The sequence below is a fragment of the Microtus pennsylvanicus genome, chromosome 17 (genome assembly GCF_037038515.1).
Source record: "Microtus pennsylvanicus isolate mMicPen1 chromosome 17, mMicPen1.hap1, whole genome shotgun sequence".
Lineage (NCBI taxonomy): Eukaryota > Metazoa > Chordata > Mammalia > Rodentia > Cricetidae > Microtus > Microtus pennsylvanicus.
This window is the reverse complement of record NC_134595.1, coordinates 7,478,280-7,504,277: the sequence shown is the minus strand read 5'-3', so window position 1 is coordinate 7,504,277 and position 25,998 is coordinate 7,478,280. Positions and strand designations below refer to the sequence as shown.

At 39.4% G+C, this 25,998-nt stretch overlaps 3 protein-coding genes across 20 annotated transcripts in view; 1 reads left to right on the top strand and 2 right to left on the bottom strand.

The window, feature by feature from the left end:
• Nucleotides 1–914, top strand: part of Kansl1l (KAT8 regulatory NSL complex subunit 1 like) — an 86,474-nt gene extending 85,560 nt beyond the window's left edge. For 7 of the 8 annotated variants that reach the window (XM_075951377.1, XM_075951379.1, XM_075951378.1 and 4 more), the window contains one exon: nucleotides 38–914. In XM_075951377.1, coding sequence (XP_075807492.1) covers nucleotides 38–268 — 231 coding nt within the window. In that variant the 3' untranslated portion in view covers nucleotides 269–914. The remainder of the gene's footprint in view (nucleotides 1–37) is intronic. The other variant, XM_075951380.1, reaches the window with a different exon arrangement.
• On the bottom strand, nucleotides 200–20,736 carry Rpe (ribulose-5-phosphate-3-epimerase). Of its 4 annotated transcripts, none has more exons than XM_075951383.1 (7): nucleotides 20,549–20,735; nucleotides 19,915–19,945; nucleotides 11,795–11,874; nucleotides 6,463–6,602; nucleotides 5,360–5,494; nucleotides 4,862–4,948; nucleotides 861–3,306 (listed from the first exon to the last, which is right to left on the bottom strand). In XM_075951383.1, the coding sequence occupies exons 4-7, from the start codon at nucleotides 6,598–6,600 to the stop codon at nucleotides 3,184–3,186; spliced, it is 483 nt and encodes a 160-aa protein (XP_075807498.1). In that variant the 5' UTR covers nucleotides 6,601–6,602; nucleotides 11,795–11,874; nucleotides 19,915–19,945; nucleotides 20,549–20,735; the 3' UTR covers nucleotides 861–3,183. The 4 variants fall into 4 exon arrangements, with proteins under 4 accessions (XP_075807496.1, XP_075807498.1, XP_075807499.1 ...); XM_075951384.1 differs by having other exon boundaries at nucleotides 937–3,306; nucleotides 19,911–19,945; nucleotides 20,549–20,736; XM_075951381.1 differs by lacking the exon at nucleotides 19,915–19,945 and having other exon boundaries at nucleotides 200–3,306; nucleotides 20,538–20,734.
• Nucleotides 20,737–21,914: 1,178 nt separating this feature from the next.
• The window catches only part of Unc80 (unc-80 subunit of NALCN channel complex), a 173,199-nt gene continuing 169,115 nt past the window's right edge, over nucleotides 21,915–25,998 (bottom strand). For all 8 annotated transcript variants that reach the window (XM_075951959.1, XM_075951963.1, XM_075951960.1 and 5 more), the window contains one exon: nucleotides 21,915–25,917. In XM_075951959.1, coding sequence (XP_075808074.1) covers nucleotides 25,651–25,917 — 267 coding nt within the window. In that variant the 3' untranslated portion in view covers nucleotides 21,915–25,650. The remainder of the gene's footprint in view (nucleotides 25,918–25,998) is intronic.

Sequence of the window (25,998 nt, the reverse complement as noted above, 5' to 3'; positions counted from 1 at the left end):
TTAGGTGAAACTTAACTGAAAATGTTTCCCCTTTCAGTCTTTGTGGTGGGAGCGACGAGCCTTTCCGTTGAAGGATGAGGATACAGCAGCCTTATTATGCCAAGATGAAAGAAGGGATCAGACTGACGGGGCGAGCACAGCCATCTGCAAGGAAGTCTTCTGTAGCACTACACCAGAGAATGGCCACCCTCCAAAAATGCAGTTAGATGGGATGGAAGAGTATAAAACCTTTGGTATAGGAGTTACTAATGTTAAAAGAAATAGGTGACAGAGAATATATTAAGAAAACTATGTAACTGAAAGGAAAAGAGGGAAAAAAACCTAAACCCTCTTGTGGATCTTCCACTTCCTCTAGTCACGATTCCAGAAAAGGAGGATGTGTTGCATGTATCCATCTTCCACTGTTCATGAACCAGGCCAGAGAAGCTTTTTTCTCCTTCCTGAATCACAGAAGTAGATAGCTTTTCACCTACACAGATGCTAGTAACTTGTGTTTGTCAATAATACAGATCACAAGCACTAAGCTATTAATTGCTGCAATTTGATGCCAAATCATACTATGGGGTAACTGTTAAGGTAAGAGCCCCGCCTTAACAACACAGTTGATTTGCATCAAATAACGACTACTCTTTGCTTCTACTCTCATGGCAGTTCATTAAAATTGCCTCAATAATATATGAGAATATACTATTGTGTATACAGAACACACAAATACACACACACACCTAGTCTTGAGACTGCGTGACCAACTACTCTATGCAGTGTCAGTTGCCATGAATATCGAGCACAGGTGTGGACTGAAACAGACATCTGAAAGTTTGGACTATGGAGGGGGAGTTGTTTTTTTCTTTTATTCTAAAAGCTGTTTAACCAATATAAGTTATTTATGGAAATTCTTATATCAGATAATACAATATTCATTTATTTGAAATCATTGTTCTCTCTTGAACTAACCACAGACTTTCTGCTTACTCCTAACAGAATTAAGAGAAGCAACTTAAGAGTTTAATATATTGATACATTTTTAAACTATTATCTTTGAAAATTCACTCTGTTTTATTTGCTTTATGTACCTCTTCAAGACAGCAATTTAAAATGCAAAACAGCATACAAATCATAATATGGTTGTAACTCTAGCTAATGTACAGCTAGAAACTTTAAATTGGTTTCTCTTTGCAATAGCTTAACTCAAATATCTACTCTTAATAGGATCCTAGATCAAGAATTCAAGTTTTTCAAAGACTAAGACTTTAATATAGAATACTGAAGAGTGTACATTAAAGAAAATTCTTTCCAGAGCTATAATACCATTTTTTTCTAGATGAAAGTTAAGGACAATTTGTATCCACCACTTTTTGTTATAAAAAGAAAAGTGATTCAATTTGTAGTTCCCATAGTACTGAAAATCTGGCCACTGGGCTTAGTGTCTGTGGGATTAGATACTGAAGATTTTGTTGAGGATCAGAAATTAAACTGGTCCCTGCAAAAAGGGGGTAGGGGAACCTTTCAAATTCAATACTTACAAACTTTTGTTATAGTTTTACTGTACATTTATTTTTAAAGAAAAAGATAACAAAAGCCAGAAAAATACAAGTTGTCCCAGCAAAAAAATTCAAATCTTTGTCATGACTGATATTATAATCTTCTACATAGTTTTTTAATTAAAGTTATTTCTATATGCCTTGTACTGTGTGATTTGATTAAATATTATTACTAATGGTACAAACTTTTCCTAAGCCAAAAATAAAAACAAGTATTAATAAACTTTACCTTAGAGGGCAGGAAAAAGCCCCAGCAATCTGTTTCATGCCTATGTTTGTCAGTATTCTTATTTTTTAAAACCTTATTTATCAATAGTAGCCTTAAGATATTTACTGATACTGGTTGTGTTCTTGTCATATTCAAGAGTTAAGTGTGAAGTTGCCAATATGTATTTCCAGTCCCTTGGTAACTGGGAACACTAAGTATTTATTATTAATACTTAGTTCATAGATGAAGTCTGTATCCTGTCTTCTCTTAGCCTACTTCTTTCTTTATATGTACATCCTCCGGGTCACATCTCTAGTTCCAGAGTATCCTTGGCTCACTCTGACTCTGCTGGAGGGTACAGTTACACTAAAAACAAAAAACCAAAGAACGTTTCTTGTTTCTAACTCACCTCTTGGGAGCTATTTGTAGTCAGAGCAGTAGGACATACCAGAAGGCCTTCTTACTGAACCTTTTCTATGTACCAGCCTAAGAAATACCTGCCTCACAATTATAGACAATCTAAGAGTTAATTAAGCACAACCAAAGTGCTTAATAACTTACAAAACATACACATCCCCTACAGTCTACGAGTAGAACTATAAACTTTACAATATCATGTTATGCTTTTAATTCTCAACACATTCAACATATATGAGTTGGTAGTGAAAAATAAGTTGGGTGAGCTAGAATGGGGCCAACCTGGATTCAACCCAGTGGAGCTCCCAAGAGAGACTATATTGTTCCTTTCTGCTCAGAGCCATCACCATGTATTATTTCATAGCCCTAATGGGGGTTGAGTGAGAACCAGGAGCAGGGAGAAATTAGTGGATAATGTGCTGTGAAAAAGAAAATACCTTGATAAAGTCTGTGCTTACATATCAGAAACCCTAGGCTTCAAAAATTATTTTTATAGTTTTTAATAAACCAAGTGTAAGATTAAAAAGTAAAAATGTTTCAGGTGCCAGACCATGGCATGCCACCCCACCAAAGCTTCTGATTTCCCCATTCCATCCATATTCTCAGGCATATAACAAACCACAAATGACGCGAAACAGAAAATATGATGTCATTTGCTTTAGGAATAAACTGGGGAGATAACAGAATATTCTTTTTAAAAATACAGAAAAATGGTTTTCATAGTAGCTAATTTTCCTCTTTAGGCACTAAGACACATTTCTGTCTGTAATCATAAAACCATATTTTCACTCTTTACAAAAATCATTTCCCAATATAAACATGAATATTTCATCATGCTAATCTCTAAATGGCATCACTAAAAAGGTAGTTATTTCTAACCTCTTGAACATCCTGCACAATTGATTTTAATCACTGGAATGCAGCACTGCTTCGATTCGATTCAATGTGATCTGGTAGTTAATATTTCTCTTTTCCAGTAAAAAAGATTTCATGAGCAGAAACTGGGCTCCTGTGACTTCATCGATCAAGAGAACGTTTCTGGGCAGCTTCTGAACAGACATTTCTTAGTAAGTTGATTACAGATCTGGGGTCGTCACTCCTCATGATGGCACTGCCAGACACAATCATGTTAGCTCCTGCCTGCAAGAAGCACACAGCTATGTTAGCGTGGAAGAAGCCAATACAGAAGTCCTGGAGTAGCCTGTCCACCCTTGGCTCTGCCAGTGCTTTCCCAGAAGCTGACTGCAGCACTCTAATTCACTGAGTTATGAAGGGAAAATGTTTATAAATAAGGCCACACAATTATTTGTAAATGTCTCCCAAGTCACTGAACTAGTGGGTTAATTAGTCCTAAGATGCACACAGTACTGTTGCCAATACTTAGAGCTTTGAACTTTTAGATCCTCAGTTCCATTTAGGCTTTTCCTAACACATACCAATGACCCCAGACACTAAGGCCTGTAGACATTGTAGCTGTTTGTTTCTAGGAAGTCTGAAGGGAGTCAATGTGAAATGAGAAGCTATCCACAAAACACTGGGAACATCGGTGCCTTGTCATTTTGTGTCAGAAAGAATGTAAAAATGTGTCTTTATGCTTTCTTAGACTCCAGCATGGCTTACAATGCTTTAGGAAATTCTCCATGGATGACATTTTTAATGTGGAGGCAAAGAAATGGGGGGTAAGGGGAACACCCTAAAAAGCTCAAATGAGATAACTCAAAATACAGCTCTGGGCATGGGATCTGAGTTGAGGGAAACCCATTCTGTTGTGTAATTCACTGTTAGAAGCTGGAAAATCATATGCTGAGGAAATTTTTTCAGTGAGACCCAGTCACTGATAGTAGAGCGGCTATTTCCAGTATCATTCTTTAGAATCTATAGGACTATTGATTAAAATGTCTCTTAATTTGAGCTGGACTAGCACCGCAGGACTTAATAGGAACTAATAGCTAATGTGCTCAGTGACCATCTGTCCAGTCATCTTCAAAATACTTATCACTGACTTCTTTTTTTTTTTTTTTTAAAGCTAGGGTCTTGTCACGTAACCCATGCTGGCCTGGAACTTGACAATTCACATTCCTCCTGTCTTTCCTGTGTCTGCATTCTCAGTAACTGCCAAGCTTTCGATGGTTTGTATTTGGCAGAATAAAAATGAACCATGAGACTTATAATCACCTGCAGTTCTCCAGGAAGGGCTGCCAACTAGTGACCATGTGACCTGCAGTTCTCAGGGCTGCCACCTTGTGACAACCAGGAACAGAACTAAGTAGGGTAGCTCCCTAGACAAAACAGGCTTAGTTTGGCAAATGGGAACTAGGCCTTGATTTTCAACAGAAATAGATCTAGTCATTTCTTATAAGACACAAACAGGTAGCTAAGACTTTTAAATTCTTAAGAGCAGCATGATTAGGCCAGTTAAATTTCTCTATTTTTCTTCAGTCAAGAATGTATCTTTTTAAAGAACTTAATGGTTTTGTGACGGGTTAACAACATTCAACACACTCTTTCTGGAGACCAGAGTTTACTATTTAACAATTTATGTATTTAGAAACTCTCTTGTTCTTTACTTTCCTAATCCTACATTTGAACCAAAAATATTTTCCCAAGAAAAGCATCCACTTGAGCAATTCTTTGGCGACAAGCCTGTCCCACAGATTGCTCTCCAGGAGCAATCACAGTTGAGGGGCAGTCTCACCTCCGCACACTTCTGAACAGTGTCAGGACCTACTCCACCATCGACCTCTATATCCAGAGTTGGGAACTGGGTCCTCAACCAGTGAACCTAGACATACACGAAGAAACAGTGACTCCTACAGTGGACAGGCAGGGGAAAGCAACCAACCTCACAAAGCGTCACCGCTGACACAAGCTTAGCACATACATAACATAGACTAAAGCAGATTATGTTTATAAAAGTAATGTAGCAAATGACATTCAATTTGTAATAGCTTTGCAAAGACTCTAATAAAAACTCTCAAGTGACCCTAGGTCATAAAAGTAAGTTTTAAAATTTTGCAATATAGTTAAAATATTAGATTTTATTTTAAAACCTATCATAGTGTATTACAGTATCTGAACAGTATTGGTTCCCTCATCTCCAAATCAGGCATGTCTCAATGACATGTGATACAATTATGTCTACTGAATACACATTTATAATAGAAGCCTAACCCCAGAACAGAATATTCTTTACCTTTGGCATCATATCCTCCATGAACTTCTGGCCTCCGAACCCAGGTTCTACCGTCATTACCAAGGCCATATCTATTTGATTAGCCCATGGGGCCAAATATTCAACTGTCGTTCCTGGTTTAATGGCAAGGCCGACCTGCAACAGACAAATGCTATAACACATCATTTCCCTACTGGATTACAGTCACCAAGTTTGTTTTTTTAAATCAAATTACAAAAGAGAGTATGCAAATTATTCAGAGCATGACATCAGTGTTTAAATTGGACTTATTTTCCTTTTTTGATTTTTAACCCCAAAAATACTTTTCTTACAATATATTTTGATCATGCCCTCAACTCCTCCCAGTTCCTCCCCACCTTTATAGTCTCTCCTGCTTTTGCTAAAAAAAAAAACCAAAAACAAACAACAACAAAAAAATAACCCAAAAACGTGCCTGGCCACAGTGGTGGCACATGTATATTTTAAATACACATTTTTTAAATTTAATTTTTTAATCCCAGCACTCAGGAGACAGAAGCAGGTGGATCTCTAAGTTTGAGGCCAGTCTGGTTTAGAGAGCTACACCAAGAAACTCTGTTTCGAAAAACCAAACCAAACATGCAAATATACACAAAAACAAAAATCAAACAAACGAATAAAAAAGAGATAAACCCTCCCAAAAAAACAAAAACATGGAGTTCTTTTGGCATTGGCCAATTACTCCTGGGGATTGTGCCTACCTTAGAGTATAGCTAGTAGACCCAGTAAAACTCCACTGTAAAAAACTGATTTTCTCCTTGCCAGTGGGTATCGATTACAAATAGCTTCTTTTTCAGGGATTGACCCTGTGTATCTACTCCCTCTCTCAGTGACACACTCAAGCCAGATAGGGTCCTAAGCATTATTTTTGTTTGCTTTTTAAAGATGACATAGCCATTAAATGTGAATGATTCCAGGGTAGTGACCTTCAGAAACATAAGTGGAATAATACCTTACAAACATTTTATACTTTAATACTGGATTCCAGCTGCCCACATCCAGTCGCTTCCCTGTCATTTTCCCCCACCTATCTTTCAATCTTTGACAAGCACTGGTATAAAATATGACTCCTACCATCGACTTACCTTCATCCCATTCTCCCGGATGTCTTTAATCAAAGCCCCTGGGTTCTCAGTTGCCTCAAGATGAAAGGTATATTGATTGGCACCTGCCACGGCCATTGGCTTTACCCACTGTTCCGGCCTAGACACCATCATGTGCATATCTGGGAAGGAAAGACATCTCCTGTTCATTACTGAGAGGAACATCCAGCTCATAAGATGAAGTCAGTCTACAGGGTTTTTTTGTTTGTTTGTTTGTTTGTTTGGTTTGGTTTTTGGTCATCACACATACATTTAACTAAGATTATAAAAGTCAAAAGCTTGGAAAGGAGTTAAGACAATAACTCCTTTATATACCAGCATTACTGTATACATTTCTAAACTAACAAAAACATGTTAATAGGTAAAAAACTTTACATAAGATCAGCAGTCCTCAGAGAGAATCTAGCACTCTCTGTCTGATATTGGCTAGCTGTGCAGTTGTTATATGCATTAGACCTTTCTAAGTACTGATTAGCACATGAAATACTAAGAGAAAGTACAGAAGTTCTGCTTTTTGCAGTTTACTTTGTGTAGCTTCATTTTGCAAGTTTTCTGGTGTCAACTGTGATCTAAAAATAATTAACAGAAAAGTTCCAGAAAAAAAATACTTGGTAAGTTTTACACTGTGTAGCCTACACCAGCCTTCTCATTGGGTCATCTTTCTGCTGCACACACACTGAGTTCTACTGCCTGTTCACAACCTGGCAGCTGGCTGAAGTGGTCACATCCAATGTCCAGGTACCACAGTGTTTATGACTGACTTTATTTCTATAAAATCATTATTATTATTGTGTGTGTGTATGCATGACATATGTGTGAGTACAACTGTGTGCATGTGGAGTCAGAGGACACTGCTGGGAGTCTATTATTATTATTATTATTATTATTATTATTATTATTATTATTATTATTGTGTGTGCATGTGGAGTCAGAGGACACTGCTGGGAGTCCATTATTATTATTATTATTATTGTGTGTGCATGTGGAGTCAGAGGACACTGCTGGGAGTCTGATTATTATTATTATTATTATTATTATTATTATTATTATTATTGTGTGTGTGCATGTGGAGTCAGAGGACACTGCTGGGAGGCTGATTTTCTTTCCACAATGGGAAGAAAGGTTACAAGTGAGGCTGTCAAGCCTACGTAACAAACAGGTTTATCCTCTGGTTATCTTGATGACCCCTGTTGTTTACCTGCTATCAGTAGCACAGTACAAGTGCAATGATGGTGACAAGTGGACAAGTCATAAGTGCCTCCTTCGCGTATCAGCTCACACTGTTGCAAGTATTACAGTCAGAAAAGGTCACAGAGACTAATTATAAGTTATGCTTTTAACACAGATATGTGTAAGACAATCATTAATGATGCTATATCCTATAGTAGCAAATATCTAGATAAGATAATCTTTATTTAAAAACAAGCACATCTTTGTAGTATACAAGTTTGCATTAATCTTTAATAAATGGTGAAATCATATGCACACCAAAAATCTTTTTAAAATAAACTACTGTATACCCTATTACTAGTAATAAATATGATTTATATGCTTATTTTATATATCTGTATACCAAGGGCTGTGTAAAAATTTCTCAGGGAATAAGGAGTCAAGACTGGAGGAAGTTTAATAAGCCCGACTCTACATTAGGCACAGTCTTGTACATGATCCTGTACTACTTTGGAGGTAGAATCAGGAGGATCAAGAGTTCAAGGGCAGCCTGAGTTATATGAGATCCTTCCTCCCCCACAAAATTGTACTGTGTATGGGAAGTGTCTTCTAGATACAGGTGATAAAAATCCAAGTACTCTGGGCACATTTCAAATAGCCAAGGCATAACTATGATGTGTTAGAGGTTAGTCATATTAAATGCACTTTTGACTTATGATGTCTCATTCTACCATGCGTTTGTGAGAACAAAGCCGTGATATAATGAGGAGCATCTATCTCTAGGTGAGGCTGCAAACAGAACACAGCAGCTTCCTAATACCACAGTTTCTTCTTACAAGCTCTTTGGTAACAAACACAAGGTATTCTCTTTCAAGTGACAAATTTAATTTGTTAGTTAAAAAGAAAGTCTGTAAAACAGTCAACTTTCTAAAACAAGCAGTTTAGCTGTCATTTTTGTTTTTTCCCAAGAAAAAACTGGTGTTCGGAAAAAGCAGCCAGTTTAGTTCATGTAATGGTGCAAGTTGTCTGGCCCAAGAAACGTCACCAAGTCAAAAGCATCGCCACACCCTGCAGCAGAAGTGCTTTGTTCTTCTTACTCTGTAACGTGACAATCAACAAGACATTATTCAAAGACAAACTTATTAAGATAAATATTCTACACTGCTTCACCAAAGATGCACACTGTATGTATGCACACAGCAATGAAGTACAGTCACTACAGAAGGAATCCAATGTCACTGCATCACTGACCTGGTTAGGACACCAAGAAACGAACTCACCACTGATGTGCAGCACCAGTGTGGACAGTGAAGTAGACCAGGGCTAGAGAGACGGTTACAGTATTACAAAAATAGCTGTACCTCATAAAGGAGCTAAAGAGGGTTTCTACGGTTCCCTACAATACAGACCACTACCTTAGATAATAAAGACTTTTCTTGTTAGTTTATTTCTTAGCTGGTTTTTGTACTCAAAACTAAGACTGCATAGGTCAGAGCTTTCAAAATAACAGGGTCAGATGGTACAGACCTGTAACATAAGCATCTTCAGTGGCTAAGACAGGAGGATTAAAAGCTCAAGTCCTGCTTGGGATACAGAGTAAGTTCTAAGTCAACCAGGGGAACTTAGGGAGGCTAGGGAGATGGCATAGTGGATACAAGTGGAAAGCTGATAGAGCAATATGGTCCCATGCACAGTCCCTGCTCTCATGATGAGATGGGAGGTAGAGAGAGAAGGTGAGTGGAGTGTGCAGTAAGACAGACCCTCCCTGCCTCTGAGGGGAAGGTAGACAATGACTTCAGAAAGCTCTTCTTTGACCTCCCTCCACAAGTGCACCGTGTCACTGTACCATGTGCATACCCACACACATGTGCGCACACAAACACATATAAAAATTTTAAAGATTTTTTAAAACAGTAAAAGGCTGTGGTTCAAATTGGCATGTGCAAGGTTCAAGTTCTGATCTAAGTTCCACCAACAAGACCCCAAAACCTTAGAGGTTATATAGACAACGACACATGACCTATTTAGTTATCTTAGAGGTTATATAGACAACAACAGACGACCTATTTAGTTATCTTTAAGGATCTTACTTTTAATTATGTATATGTCTCTCTGTGTGGATATTAGCACATAAGTACAGGTACGCACAGAAGCCTGAAGACGGAGTTACAGAAGGCTGTGAGACACCTGCTGTAGGTGCCCTGATCCTCTGTAGAGCAGAAGTGCTCTTAACTGCTGAACCATCTCTCTAGCCCTGGTCTACTTCTTAAAATCCAGTCATGCATCAACTGTCACACAACCAAAATCCAACAAAATCAAACTGTTAAACTATAGAAGAAAAAAAAAGCCTCAGACTCCAAGTATTAACACAGTTTATTCATCCTTATTTTGAACAAATTTTCTAAAATATTAAGTAGCAAATTTATATACATGTATACATCATACATGTCTGTCTAAATCCAGGATGAAACAGTAGATTGTATAAGGTGCTGGCAGTGGTATTATAAGAATAAAAGATTGATGATAGAAGATATAGGAAACAGTGAGAAATGAGAACACGAGTCAAAATAAAAGAGAAAGGAAAAACCAGTGAAAAAAATATATGAGAAAGAGAGCATTGGGATGTGTGGTAACCGTATGTGGGAGCAGTGAGATTTAGTTCATCATTTCTCATAATCAAGATAACAGATTTAATTTTAAAAAGTCATGTACGCAATACAAGCAGATTCAAGAAGAAACTTACTTTTAAAAACTCCCTTCCCCCAAAACTTTTTTAAGTTTTAAATATAATCAAGATTATATTTAAGTACATAAAATTTAAAAAGATGAATATGTTGGTAGACATGAGGCAATAATACACATTCTTTTGAGCCTCTGAAAATGGATGAATCCTTTCCCAGGGATGTCCAGGTGCAGCCTGAATAAGCTGAGGGATGGCTAAGGCCAACACAAAACCATAAGCTTACTTCATATGTTTGGTTCTGTTTAGTTTTTGTAACTCAACTGTGTGGTTCTCAGGTATGAACTTTGTAGTTGACAGTGACTTGTTGCATGTCAAAAGGCTGGACACACTTGCTAGAGGCTGTGCCCGTAGCTCTCTACTGACAACAGTCAACAGACACACATGGCTACTGCGGACTTCCAATATGCCTACTGCGAATGAGAAACAAATTTTTATTTTAATATAAATAGTTAAATATGGGTTTTAGAACTATCACCTGAACATTTCAGCTAGAGTATTTTATAAAATGTTCTACTGGCAAAAAAACAAGTTTTCCTTAATTATACAAGTTACATAAAATATTATAAGCTTGATTCTATTTCAGTTCAAATAGCTTCTGGGTTGGAGAGATCTATAAACAAAAACAAAAACCAACCCCCTGCAAAAGAAACAAAAACGCTTTATATTTATTATTCCATGAAATGAAGCTTATCTTTGAAAAGACCATATTTGAAAGAAATAAACTGGGTGCTGGAACACTTAGCTGAATGATAAATTCAACTACTAGTCATACAAATGTAATGTCTGCTTAGCCTGAAGAAAGCTGGGGATGGAGAGAAGAGTCGTCAGTTAATGAGCTGCTCTTCCAGAGGACCTCGGTTCTTTCCCAGCACCCACACGGTGGCTCACACCCTCTCTAACTCCAATTACAGGGAATCCAATGCTCTCTTCTGGCCTCTGAGGGTACCACACACACATATACACGCAGGCAAAACACCCAAATAAATAAGTTATATATTATAAATAATATGTAAATAATAAACATATATTTATAAATAAATCATAAAGCAAATCACGAGTTGAGTTCTAGCTCTCCCTTCATGGACCATATTATAGTCAGTTCTAAGAACAGAATGAAAAGTGTTTAAAGTTAGTTTGGACCAGTTGCTTAGAAAGTCCTCTCTGAGGAGAGGACAAATGACTGAGGACCGTCAATGAGGCCCTCAGCAGAAGAGCTTTTCCAGGTAGAATCAGGTTCACGGTGGAAGGGAAGGGAAAGGGTGTGGATTGCTAAGAGCAAGCTAATGAAGGCCCAGCACAGGAAATAACAGGAGAAGGGCGCAAGATGAACTTGATCAACCAACCTCTGTTTCCTTTATTTAAGCAATGTAATCAGTTTTAAATGTTTAGCAACCCACTTACCAAAGAAAGGGTCCTGTCCTAGCTGCTTTCGAAGACTTTCAACCACAGGGTGACCAAAAGTGATGTTGGGAACAAAATGCCTACAAAACAAACAAATAAATCTTACTCTGAGAACATTTTCAATTTCATTTCTGCATTTATCAATATGCTTTCTGAGAAAGAAACAAAGGAATGTTTGGGATGGCAATTTTTTTCCATATAATTCTTAACATTTTTAATATTAGACAAAATTAGGCAAAAGTAACCAGGTAAGATCGGGCTTACAATTAATGTGTGCTGTCTCATATATCTTCATAATGACAAGACTATAACTCATGAGTCATGGCAAGCAGAAATGGAAAGATGACAAAGAATTTCTGACTTGCTCAGGTGACACACTAATTATTAAGAGATTCTAATACAGACCTCAGCCTGCCTCTAATTCACTTCAATCACACAACACTGAATGACAATTTATTTAAACCCTTTAAACAATAGCCATTAAAAAATAGCTTGGTATTACAAATAAAACTGCTATGACATATTAGCTCAGTCAGCCCAAAGCACACTTGCTCGACTATGTTCACAGCAGCTTTGTCATAGCAAGAGCCTGGAAACAGTAAGATGTCCCTCAACTGAAGAATGGATAAAGAAAACATGGGACATTTATACAATGGAACACTACTCAGCTGTTAAAAACAATGACATCAAAAAAATTGAAGGCAAATGGATGAAACTAGAAAAAAAAACCAGCATCCTGGGTCCAGACACAGAAGAACAAACATCGTGTGTACTCACTCACAAGTGGATAGAAGATATAAAGCAAAGCAAAGCAAAGGATAACGAGACTACAATCCACAGCCCCAGAGAGGCTAGGTAATGAGGGCTCAAGGAGTGGGACAGGGAAATAGAAGAGATCTTGTGGGTGGATTTGGGGTAAGGAGCTCATGGAATCTGGACTGACAGCTAGGACGCCTGCATGTGACTGACCTAGGCCCTGTGCATAGGTGTGACAGTTGTGCAGCCTGGACTACTTGTGGAACTCACAGCAGTAGGGCAGGGGCTGTCCCCAATGCGTTGGGTGACTTTTAGGAACCTACTCCTCATATTGGTCTGTCTTTCCCAGCTTGAAAACAGTAAGAGCTTAGTCCTACAGAAACTTGATAAGACACACTTTGTTGATTGATACCCATGGGAGGCCTGCCCCTTTCTGAACAGAAAGAGAGGAGGAGTAGACTGTGGTGCGGGGAGAAAGGTGTTGAAGGGAGGAGAGGGAGGGGAAAGTGATTGGGATGTAAAATAAATGACTAAATTTAATTAATAGAAAATTCTTGCAAGGCAAAGACTTAAAAAAGCAATTTTATAAAGCTGTGCTGGAAAAAAATAACTTGATGTGTATCAGAGCTAGTAGTACATTGAGAGCATAGTTCACCCCAGATATTGTATTGTTCCCCATACTTACGACTAATAAAATAAATACTGTTTACATTCTATTTCAGGAACATTATAACTGACATCCTGAAATAAGTCAGTTAGTAATCTGTGGAACAGAATTAAGTCAGCCTGCCACCAACCAAAAGCACCTTCAACCTTCTTAGTTCACCTTCTATTGTTACCTGCTCATTTAAATCTTTAGGAAACCACTTTCCCTCATGTAGGTCATCCTGTACTGGGTGCAGCAAGTCCTGTGTTTTTTAAAGAATAGGCAAAGCCTCTACAGTCTCATACACTCCCTTCACTCATCTAACCCAATCTCATTAGCAATAGAGGAATGAGTGTTAACAACTCAATAGACCCTCAGCTGCAGGACAGTTATCAGTAGGAAGCCAACCGAGCACCCCCCAGCTGCCTGTACACCCAAGACAGCCCCTGTGATAAGTCTCGTCAACGGTCTGTGAGTTTAAGTGACATATGCCATTGTAGAGTCTAGAACATAAAAAGCTCAGGCTAAGCAGTCCTAATCTGAAATCCTAGAAAACTGGGGACTTTTTGAGCACCAATATGATGCCACAACACACCAGATGGTAAATTGGTGTGATGGTGCTCATGGTAATCCCACACAATATGATGCCACAACACACAAGATGGTAAATTGGTGTGATGGTGCTCATGGTAATCCCACACAATATGATGCCACAACACACAAGATGGTAAATTGGTGTGATGGTGCTCATGGTAATCCCACACAATATGATGCCACAACACACCAGATGGTAAATTGGTGTGATGGTGCTCATGGTAATCCCACACAATATGATGCCACAACACACCAGATGGTAAATTGGTGTGATGGTGCTCATGGTAATCCCACACAATATGATGCCACAACACACCAGATGGTAAATTGGTGTGATGGTGCTCATGGTAATCCCACACAATATGATGCCACAACACACCAGATGGTAAATTGGTGTGATGGTGCTCATGGTAATCCCACACAATATGATGCCACAACACACCAGATGGTAAATTGGTGTGATGGTGCTCATGGTAATCCCACACAATATGATGCCACAACACACAAGATGGTAAATTGGTGTGATGGTGCTCATGGTAATCCCACACAATATGATGCCACAACACACCAGATGGTAAATTGGTGTGATGGTGCTCATGGTAATCCCACACAATATGATGCCACAACACACCAGATGGTAAATTGGTGTGATGGTGCTCATGGTAATCCCACACAATATGATGCCACAACACACCAGATGGTAAATTGGTGTGATGGTGCTCATGGTAATCCCACACAATATGATGCCACAACACACAAGATGGTAAATTGGTGTGATGGTGCTCATGGTAATCCCACACAATATGATGCCACAACACACCAGATGGTAAATTGGTGTGATGGTGCTCATGGTAATCCCACACAATATGATGCCACAACACACCAGATGGTAAATTGGTGTGATGGTGCTCATGGTAATCCCATACAATATGATGCCACAACACACCAGATGGTAAATTGGTGTGATGGTGCTCATGGTAATCCCACACAATATGATGCCACAACACACAAGATGGTAAATTGGTGTGATGGTGCTCATGGTAATCCCACACAATATGATGCCACAACACACAAGATGGTAAATTGGTGTGATGGTGCTCATGGTAATCCCACACAATATGATGCCACAACACACAAGATGGTAAATTGGTGTGATGGTGCTCATGGTAATCCCACACAATATGATGCCACAACACACCAGATGGTAAATTGGTGTGATGGTGCTCATGGTAATCCCACACAATATGATGCCACAACACACCAGATGGTAAATTGGTGTGATGGTGCTCATGGTAATCCCGACACCTGAGAGGTAGAAGAGGATCAGGAGTTCAAGCTACCCTGATAAAGAGAACTGTACAAAAAAGGTTCACAAGACATATATGAATTTCATGAACTTAGACCTGTGTCCCATCCCCAAAGTAACTTACAAAGCACACATAAATATTCCAAAATCCAAATAAAACCCCAAATCTGAGACAATTCTGGCCACAAGCATTTTAGACGAGAGAAGCTCAACTTGTACCCTTCCTGCTCTCTACCTGCCAGCCCAGCCTAGGAAGCTCTTCCCAAACAGAGCCATGGGGTGGAAGAAGGTGAATTCTCAGAAAAAGCACATGGAAGGGCACTCATATTCAACTGCTACATTATTAGCAAGAAATAGACTACAGTGCTACTTCCTGAAACCTGGGCTTTGAGAAAATCTAAACAATAATGTGCACAGCAATGTGAAGAAAGAAAATGGCAAAAGATTAAAATAAAAGTAAGTATCCCAGGAGCATTCTACATTAGAAGATCAAAGGACTTACGGAATGTTGAATGTATAGCATCAGAAATAGCTGAAACACAAGTGAAGGCAGAAATAAGCAAGTTTAGGTCAAAGGGAGAAAGGCTGTTGATCAAAGCAGGCATGGGTTCTATCAGATTAAGGGTGTCCAATGCTGAATGCAGGTGTTTGGAGTTTATTGCACTATAAATATCAAGTGGGATAATAGGGCAAGAAGCAAGTAATAAAATACATACAATGAAGCATGAAGATAGACTTAGCAATAAGTTGCAAGAAGGAAGGAAGAGGTATTGTCTTAGTTAGGTTTATCATTGTGAAGAGACACCATGACCACAGCAACTCTTTTAAAGGAGAACACATAATTGGGGCTGCCCTGCAGGTGCAGAGGTTGAGCCCATTATTAGCATGGAGGCATGGAGGCAGACGTGGTGCTGGAGAAGGAGCTCATAGTTCTACCTCTGGATTAGCACGCAGCAGGAAGAAAGAGTGCCACTGAGCCTGGCTTGACCTTCTGAAACCTCAAACCCTGTATTACACTTCCCCCAACAAGGCAACACCTTCAAAAATGCCACTCTCTATGATAGTCTATGGAGACTATTTTCAGTCAAACCAGCAGAGGTATTAATATTAAGAATTGGTTTTAAAAAAAAAAGACAGGCAAAACTAAGAGTTTCTGTCAACAATGATTAGATACGGGGGAGGGGGGTAAAAGAGAGTAAGCTGTGGTTAAAGCTGCAAGTTTAGATGACAGGCAGGGTAAGTGCTCATAAAAAACTTACAGTCTAGGTATAAGTTCTAAATACTTCCCATTCACTAAACTTTAAATCTGGCAACCCTGTGAGGCAGGTAGCACCTGTATTTTACAGGTGAGGGAATGCAGCCCCGTGCCACACAATCAGTGAGTGCAGGTGGCAGGAGTTACCACACACTACAAAGTCCAGTCTTAGTCTTGGCATTCACCTGCCAGGACAATAACAGCTAGAACAGCAGTCCTGGGAGAGGACAGGAACTCACATGCAGGACAGTCCTGAGCAGGACAAATGGACCCGCGTGGATGAGTTCTCTAACCGACGGATCCTTGGCGGTTCCATTTCTAGTATCTAGAACATTATTCTACTGCCTGCCTAAGGACAGTCGCTATCAGAGCTCGATGACACACTTAAGTTACTTACAGTAGAAATAAGGGTCAGGTAAGCTGGCAGCAATCCCTATGGAGTATTCTACAACTTCACACAAAGTCTTTAATTGCATATACTGTTCTTTTAATTTACCGTGTGGCCTTGAAATTAAGTCTGCTCAGTTTATGTCTTATTTATTAAGAAAACAAATATAGTGACAAAAGACAGGCTGAGAAGCAAATAAGTACAAACTTACTTGAGAAACACAAATGTAACGTATAAAAACCACTCTCAACTTATGTGAGCAATTTGTGTTTGTGTTCCTGGTGCTAATTCAATGAACTGGGTTCACTATCTTTACCAGGAGCACAAAATGCATCAATATTCTCACAAAAAAAAACTAAAGGCTTGTTTGCTAAGCCATAACCAACAAGGACAGAAACACAGGCATGAAACCAAGTATCTTGAAATTGCCTGACACCACCAACTATCAAGAGATTTACAGCTTCTTCATGAGGGCTCCTGAGGTTCCAAAGACCCAAGATCATGACTTTTTATCAAATGCCTCAAAGATCTCTTACCAGACTAGAAAATTCTAAATGAATTCACTCTAAAGAAAAGGAATTCACCAGAAAAGTCAACTTTATATCGATTCTACTCTGACATTTCCCTCCTTGAATGCAATCCTTAACCAGGGGCTTGCTGGGATTCCGGTAGAGCAGTTGTAACACAGGAACACAAGCTTCCTCTCTTCACCAGTGCTATACCTACTTCACTTAGTGATAACTGGAATGCAGTCTACTGCAGACAAATCAACAAACAAGCCGGTAAGAGAATTAAGGTCGGTACAAAATGTACCAAGACTGGAACCAGAAAACAATCTACCTGTGAATCAGGTATCATAGAGTCACTAGCCAGTTGCAGTTGACAAAGTTAAAAAGCAAAACTGAGCAGATGAGACGGGCTGGAAGGGGGTAAGGCACAAGGCACAAGGAAATGTAGGACTGGTTAAAGGTGCTTGCCTCGCACAACTCAAGCCCATCATGGCCATATCAGAAAACACAATATGGATGCCAAAGCTCTGACACCAAGTCAGAAATTCAGTATTCATGTGAAATCTCCCCAATTTAAAATCCTGAAGACTAGTTTAGATGTAGATATTTGCTCTGCTTCCGTGGTTGGGATCAGCCCGTTCCAGCCACCATCCTGTCATGATGTGTTTTGTGTTTTCCTCAAAATGTTTTTGCAGAAAATAAATCTGCCCTTTGTTTTAGATATTGAACCATACTTGTGTCTGGCCACCTAGTGTTTCCCAGCCCAGTTTTTTACTTTCTAGATAAATTCAGTTTTAAGCAGGTAGAAAACTGGGGTGGGGGGTGAAGTGGGAAAGAGAAGGACTTATTCTGAGGCCGACCACCTTTGTAAAGGGAGCCCACGGCTCATTTTTGTACTGTTGCCCTGGAAACACTGCACCACGTGGCAAATGAGGTGGCCGACACCAGGTCCTTCAGGTTTTGTCTGCTCAGGCAGGACGATGGGAGAGAAGCTCTACTTCTCTAAATTGGTTTCCTCTTTTGCAAATGAGTAGAAACAGCTTTTACTCAAGGAAAAAAAAGTTGGTAAAGATTAAAAGGCATAAAAATTGTACATGAAGAATTTAGGTTTCCCAAGCCAGTGCTTCCCAGCAAGAGTAGAACAATTTTTTTAAAAAAAGTCTGCTTTCTTGCGTTATTTACTAAACTCATGTCTGCCATGGGGGGGGGGGGGGGGTTGCTGGGAGGGGCAAAGGTAATTATTCCTAGCAATGCTTCCTGCTATTACTAAGCAATGATAACATGGATGCACACAGATACCAAGGTGAGCAAGAGACAGACATCAGGAGAGAAAATAATACAAATATAAATTACTACTCGAAGATTACTAACTAAAACTTGTAATTACTAAGTACAGAAAATTCCTTCAGGGTTCTGTAGAAGTTCAGGCCGCACAGAAAGTACTTCTGAGACATAGGTACATTGCCTTGATTTTGGTTCCACCTTCTTTTTTTGGCTATGAAACATGGCACTGTACCTCACTCTTCATTGACAAACATTAACCTCAAAAAGTACCTCATCCGCCCCCAGGTTCCTAGCCCTATACAAAGAACTAGATAACTAAGGAATGCTGAGAACAGGAGACACATTCTTACACAATAACAAACGGCCAGCTCTAAAATGTACACACAAGTAACATACAGATGAGCAGGTCACAGTTACATATTTAGAGTGTGTGTGTGTGTGTGTGTGTGTAATAACAATTAATTTAAAAAGAGGCCAAGGATTTGAAAGAGAGCAAGGAGGTAGTATATGAGAGGGTTTAGTGGGAGGAAAAGGGAGAAACAATGTAATTATATTATAATTTTAAAAAATAAAAGAAGTTTTAAAAGAAGGTTTAAAAGAAAGTACTAGACCAGAAAGTCATGTACTTCTAAGTACTACTATTCAATATTCCTATTAGCAAACTGAAAAGGAGTGTTCTCCATTCATTCATTCTGTATAAGCAGGCTCAGAGCTGCACCTGCAGCCGGACCCATGCCCAGACCCCTGAGTTTTCTCAGGCACCAAAAACATAGCCACAATCTTTATGTTACACACTTGGTTCAGGGGACCTCTTTCAGTGCGTGTTAAGAGAAAATAAGAGATTTAACCAGAGAGCAAAAGGAGAAAAACCTGCTACAGAGTAGCCAGTGATATTAAAAAGGTCCATCTCAGTGTGATGGCCCAAGCCTGCAATCCTAGCATTTGGGAAGCTGAGGCAAGATTCAGAGATTAAGGCTAGTTCGATGTTACATATACCTTTTCTGGAAAAAAAAAAAAAAAAGAACAGCAACCCCCAGTTCCACCCCATTAAGAAAAAAAAAAAAAAACCTGACTAACCTCTTGGAAATAACACATATTTGCCGATGTGACTGAGGGCAAACAGAGTTTGAGTATCTGAAATAAATTTATTTCTCTATCTCAACCCAAGGCTTTTATCATTCAATGCGGAACTTCCTGTGGGAAATGCTAGTGAAAGCCAAGAAGACTCATGTTCCAAGTCTGTCACAATCTGTAATCTTGAGCAAGTCTTACGGCCTCCTTTGGGTCTAGGTTTATTTCTCACTTTATAACCGACTTAGGAAACTTGGACCCTGATTCTGAGCATGATAAAGCTAAAACTACAATGCTTCAAAATTACTTACAAAAATCTGACCTCCCTGAAGAGCAGGGTGCCTGAAGAGAAAATAGACAGAAAAATCAGACTTCGAAAGGTTATTCGATACGACTAACAACTGTAGAGAATCTGTTACACGTCAGGCCCTGGACTTGCTCATTTCATTTTTCCAAAGACGCGGAAGCGTTCTATTATCAATAATACTTCCATTTTCCAAACACTACAACCGAACCTCAGTGAGGGCTGAAGCGGCTTGTCTAAAACAAGTCAGCAAGTGGTCGAACTTAGGGATCACATACAGGTGTCAAGCTCGCAAGCGTGGACGAGTCTGTCTGGCAGCCCGGTCGCGGGCTAGGTATCTGAGTTTGGACAAGTCGTGCCGGTCGCAGCGAGCCTCAGTTTCCCTGCCGGCTTCTGAAAGAAATGCCCTGACTACTGAAGGTGGCTTCCGGGTCCTAGGGTCACTGGTTACTGGGGTGGGGAAGGACTGGGGCCCGGGCCCCGAAGGCAGCCCGGGCCGGCTCGGTGCCCTCAGCAGAGCGACCCGGGAGGCCGCCCGTCGCAAAGGGGCGCCGTGCACCCAACAGGCGCTCGCTGAGGTGCAGCGACGCGACCCGCGCGGCCGGCCCGCCCCGAGCCCCGCGGAGTTACCCGTCCATTACATCCAGGTGCAGGTAGTCGGCCCCCGAGTCCAGCATGCGCAGGCACTCGGCCCCCAGGTTGGCCAGGTCGCTGTTGAGGATGGACGGGCCGATCTTGCAGCCCGACGCCATGGTGCCGGTTCCCTAGAGCGAGTGAGCCCACGAGAGCCCGGGCCAGCGAAGACTTCGTCCCGATTGGGCGCGCCGCACTGGCTCCGCCCCTTGCCACCCCGCACTCTCTTCCGGACTCTGCCGGAAGCAGCGGTCCTGCGGCGAGGAAGTCCCGCCTCCTCCTGGGGGCGGGGCTGTCAGATGGGTGGCGAGGGGCGGGCCTTTTGCCTCCGGTCTTGGAACTTTCGTCTCAGTAGAATAGCTTCTCCGTTTTGTAAGGAAAAACAGTTTATTGAGTATAGTACAAGAAGGCAACGGGCCCATCAGCTAGACTACCGCCTACAATGTAGGAATTTGTTTTCAAAATGTATTTTTTTTTTACTATTGCTTACATGTATATCTTATATTGTGATCATAGCCTCGGTTACCTGCTCGTACACCCTTTCAACTCGTGCTGAGCCTTTTCTTCCTAATTAATCCTTCTCCTGTTAATTATGTATGTGTGTCTGCAGGTTTTGTGCAGGTAGCCACAGTTGCTTGTGCACTCGGAATTGAAGCAGTCCCGTCACACCCCGCAGCCAGCATTTTATAGCACTCCCCACCCTCCAGCTCCTACAGCCCTTTGCTTCCCTCTTCCGTGATGTTCCCTGGTCAAGGTGGTGAGAACAGGTGGCTGCTGGGTGTAGGAATTTCTTAGGCTTCCGTGGCCCTACTTACTCTGGAGTAGACAGATTTGATACAGTTGGTTATTATTCGGCCGTAATTCTTGAAAGGGGTAAGTGTCCTACTGCCAAATGTGTCCAGAGTCTGGGTCAGGAAGAAATATGAGGCCATATGAAGATAATCATGGCTTCGACAAGAGGAATTTCTAAAAGACAAGGATAGAGTACCTTATAATTTTATTCAAAACATAGCTGATGCTAATTTAGATGCCATGGTTTCTATTGCCACAGACAGAGGCCAATCAAATCTTTAATGTTCTGACACGGACTACCAGAATTCCAGCAGGTCATAATCTGGGCAGTGAAGTTAAATTGGTTACCTGTCTTCCATTCCTACATTGCGCTGTATTTTGAAAGGTGGGGGATGGGAAGTGCCTGTAGGTGGATATCAATTGTATATAGAAGTGGAGGGGACTGATTGGTGATGTTAGGCCAGGCATAGAGTGCGGGTATGAAGAACAAGAGATGAATAAAGAAGGCACATTCCAAATCTTCAAAAATGATCCTGAATGAGCTAACCCATTCCCAAAGGAGAGAAATGAAATTGGAGAACATTGAATACTTTTAGATTTATTTTATTATATGTGCATATTCAAACACAGAAGTCAATAGCTTTCATAAATATCTTTCATAAACATCTCAGTATTTATTCATATGCATTTTTCCATGCTCTTTGGTCATTCAGTATTCCTAACAGACTTTATAGCTATCTGAGGGAAGTTGGCTGTGTAGTCAATCCTTTGTTATTACCTACAAAAATGGCTAATAAAGGACTTTAATCCCATGGTCACAGTGACTATTAAAATATTATGGAGGTACATAGATTTATGATCCTAAATGATCCTTAAATAATATAAGTAAATTTATCATAAACTTTTCCAAGTACATTCTGCCCTCAACTTGTTTTTATTCTCCTGAGTGTCAAATCAGAGTTTGCTTCTGAAATGCTGCAGTTGAGACTCACAAAAGTAAATGAGGGAGTGGGACATTTTACTCCCTGCCGAGACACAAGGCCATGAATTGGAAGTGTGAGGTCACAGAGGAACAGTGGGACTCTGGTAAAGTATCCTGTGTAACCCAAGGAAGGTATTTAATTTGTGTTTTAGACTATAATTCTACAACCCTTTCTTCCCTATAGATCTCTGTACATATACTCTTATTTCCTCAGGAACTCTAGGAGGTGGGCAGCAAAATGGAGAAACTTTTTCAACTGACTAAAAAAACCCCAGATGTTAAAAGAGAGATGCCATCTTCTCTTAAGTTACTCATGGAGGCTCAATGCGAAGCATCCTTTGCCTCCAGCACTGCCATGTGCCCAGTTGTGCCCTTTGACACTGTAGCTCTCAGTGACTTATCCCAAGGCACTCAGTAACTCACTTTCATTGTCAGAAGAATCAAGTAATTTAATAGAGTTATAGAAAGCAGTGAATGCTGAAAATGAAAATAAAGTGTTTGTTCTAGAAGAATCTGTATCCAGGATTTAAATTGCTTTAATCTGAATAGTATACATCTCTACCCACTATCATGGATGATATATTTTTATTCCAACATCTCTCTATAAAGTCACTTTCCAAAGGACCAATCTTCATTGAATGTCATTTTTTAATACCTGGTGAAAGTGAGTGCCTGTTTTATCCTTCCTCTGAATGAAATAAATATGATTAAGCAGCATATATTAAGAAATAAATCTATTTTACTAATATTATGTTGATCATAAGTGATAATTAGTGCTTAGTCACATTTTGAATATTGTAAAGATTGTCAATTAACTCAAACTTGTTTCTTCTCTTCCCTAACTGTTTTTTTTTAAGTTGTTCCTTCAAACTCCAGGTAATAGTATTCCTGAGAATACATCTTGTGACAGTCTTATGCACATACATATAGATACTTTAGTCACCACACATAAACATTCAACACATTACATTCAACACGTTTAAGGACACCATAAATGGTATAGATGCACACATCTGCAAAATTTCAGAAGCCCAACACGAGAGAGAGCATTTCCACTCTGTAAGTCCCTATTTCTCAGAGTGGACAAGTCTTTTTGTTTTTTCAAGATAAAACACTACTTAGCTTATTAAAAAATTTCTAACAGACTTCCATACATGACAGAGAAGAAGTCAGGTTAAAAGATAGACAGACCAGTAAAATCATTCCTCAAACAGCCCAGCACATTTGAAATATATAAAGGTATTTAGGGTTATTACTGAGTATTTAACAATTCATTGACCCCTACACTTCTTAAATATCTGACATGATTATAGAGATTTTGACTCAAGAATCCCAAAACCGGAACAAAGCACATAGACGCACATAACTCAGACACTTGTACATACCAGACATAAGGCCTCTAATGCTAATTGAGCAGCATAGTTTTTAACAGGCAAAATACATCAGTTTAGAACCAGAAAACCACTTGCATGTTGGCTTCTGCACTTAGGGATGAACTCAGCATTAAGTATAAACGATGTGAAGATGTTAGAGCACATAAAAGAGGTCCATTTATCTCCTTGATTTCCCATACTTATTTCCGGAGGTGATACCACCTTGATTTTCTCAACTGGGGGATTTTAAATTTTATTCTAATTCATTTATAGATACCTTTATCATCTTTGTGAATGGGGCCATAGTCCCAAAATATATTTGATTTTATAAATCACAATATAAACTATGCTTATTTAATAAACAATTCTAACGTAAAAATCATTTTTTTTTATGACTTGTTGGATTGATAGGTCTCCTCTTTTTATAAGTGTACATTTCATAGCCAACATAGTCAACATTTGAGCATATAGAATATATTTTAAACTCATCTCCACACAAACTCTGTTTACCCTCTATTTGAAGACTAACACACACACACACACACACACACACACACACACACACCCATACCAGTGTAGGTATGTATTTCTTTCAATGCTTAGTAGTTATGTAACATTTCTTTAATGTAAACGACTAAACTTTTGAAGACCATTTATGAACTGCACGATGCCCAGCCCTTTAATAATCTACTAAGTACTGGCCTCACAAGCCTTCCAATTTTTATTTTATTTTTTGAAGTAACTGCACTTCAAGTTAAAGCCCTATTTGTGATATATACAAGCTGTCTGAGTCTATGAAGAAATTGATCACTCTGTATTTTTCCTCATTAACTGAGATCTCTTAAGGATCATAGACTATTAGACTACTGAGAAAAATTATTTTCCGATCTAATTCTAACAACTTAACTTTAATGTATGAAAATATGCCCTCAGGGGCAGGCACAGGAACTGTAAGGAAATATAATCCCCTTTACCAATAGATCCAATTTAGATACTGCTGTATGTAGTTGAAGCTAGATGTAGGAATACCATCTCTTTCAAGCACTGCTATTTACATTTAGCTTTTTATAATTGTATAGCTGTCTATGTCATTAATTCAGGATCATATCTGAGAATTCCTAATGTGATATGAAATGGTCTGTGGCATTAGAATTTTAATTTATAGCATTTAGTGAAAAGGACAGTTAAAAATAAATTTTGAAAATTCCACAGCTCTAAAAAATAGTGTTTTGTTCCTTTAATTTCTAGATATATTGTTGACCAAAACAAAAAATAACTGCCAGGTTTGTAATTTAGTGTCTCCAATCTAATTATTTTTCTTGTTGGTTGTTTTTATGTGAGTTGCAATGCATATAGCCACATAATGTAAAATTTTTGAAACTACAAAAATAAACATTTTCAGGAAATGTATAATGTGAGTATCTTAAAAGATTGCATTCCTCTTTAGAACATATAGTCAGTGGTCTTATGAGGGAAGCAACAGTATATACTCTCAACTGTCTGTAATGTTATATACTCTCAACTGTCTGTAATAGTATATACTCTCAACTGTCTGTAATAGTATATACTCTCAACTGTCTGTAATAGTATATACTCTCAACTGTCTGTAATAGTATATACTCTCAACTGTCTGTAATAGTATATACTCTCAACTGTCTGTAATAGTATATACTCTCAACTGTCTGTAATAGTATATATTCTTAACTGCTCAAAGCAAGGTGTTCAGAATGTGCAGTGGAATGGCTCTTTCCCCCCATTCCTCTGTTTTTATGATCTTCACACGACTGAAGACTTTTAGCTGTTGATTTTAAGGTGGTTATGACACATAAAGAGCTTTGACAGCAAAATCTACTCAGACTTAATGCTGCGCACTGGCTATGAAGTGCTGTTTTGGAATTGACCTTTCCCATCAAAAGCATTATGCTGTCAGCAGTCTCCTGTGCACTGCCCCTGCGACAGAGACCTAAACATGGGACTTGTCTGGGGCTGTATCGTTCTCCCCCAGCTCAGGAGGAGTGAACGCGAACTGGCTGGCCAGCAGGGGGTTCTCCATGCCATTTTCCTCACTGATGTGGAGGACAGTATCTCCATGCTGTAGGAGGCTGGATGTCTCAAGGCCGGTGAAGTCATCAGGGTCTGAGAGTTGAGTAGGGAGGGGACTGTGTACTGCAGCACCTTGTACTTCTGCATTCTCCTTTTGTTCTTCTTCTTCGGCAAGAAGGGGCTCACTCTGTGATCAAAGGATCATAACATGATGGACCAGAGAAGAACATAAAAACGGCTATGTAGCTCTAACTGGACAAGAACTCAA

Coding starts and splice junctions, on each gene's coding strand:
- Rpe (XM_075951384.1), bottom strand. CDS start 20,659: ATGGCGTCGGGCTGCAAGATCGGCCCGTCCATCCTCAACAGCGACCTG. Junction 19,946..20,548: donor CCGACTACCTGCACCTGGAT/GTAATGGACGGG, acceptor TTTTCTCTTCAG/GCACCCTGCTCTTCAGGGAG. Junction 3,307..4,861: donor CTGTTCAGAAGTGTGCGGAG/GTGAGACTGCCC, acceptor TGCTTCTTGCAG/GCAGGAGCTAACATGATTGT.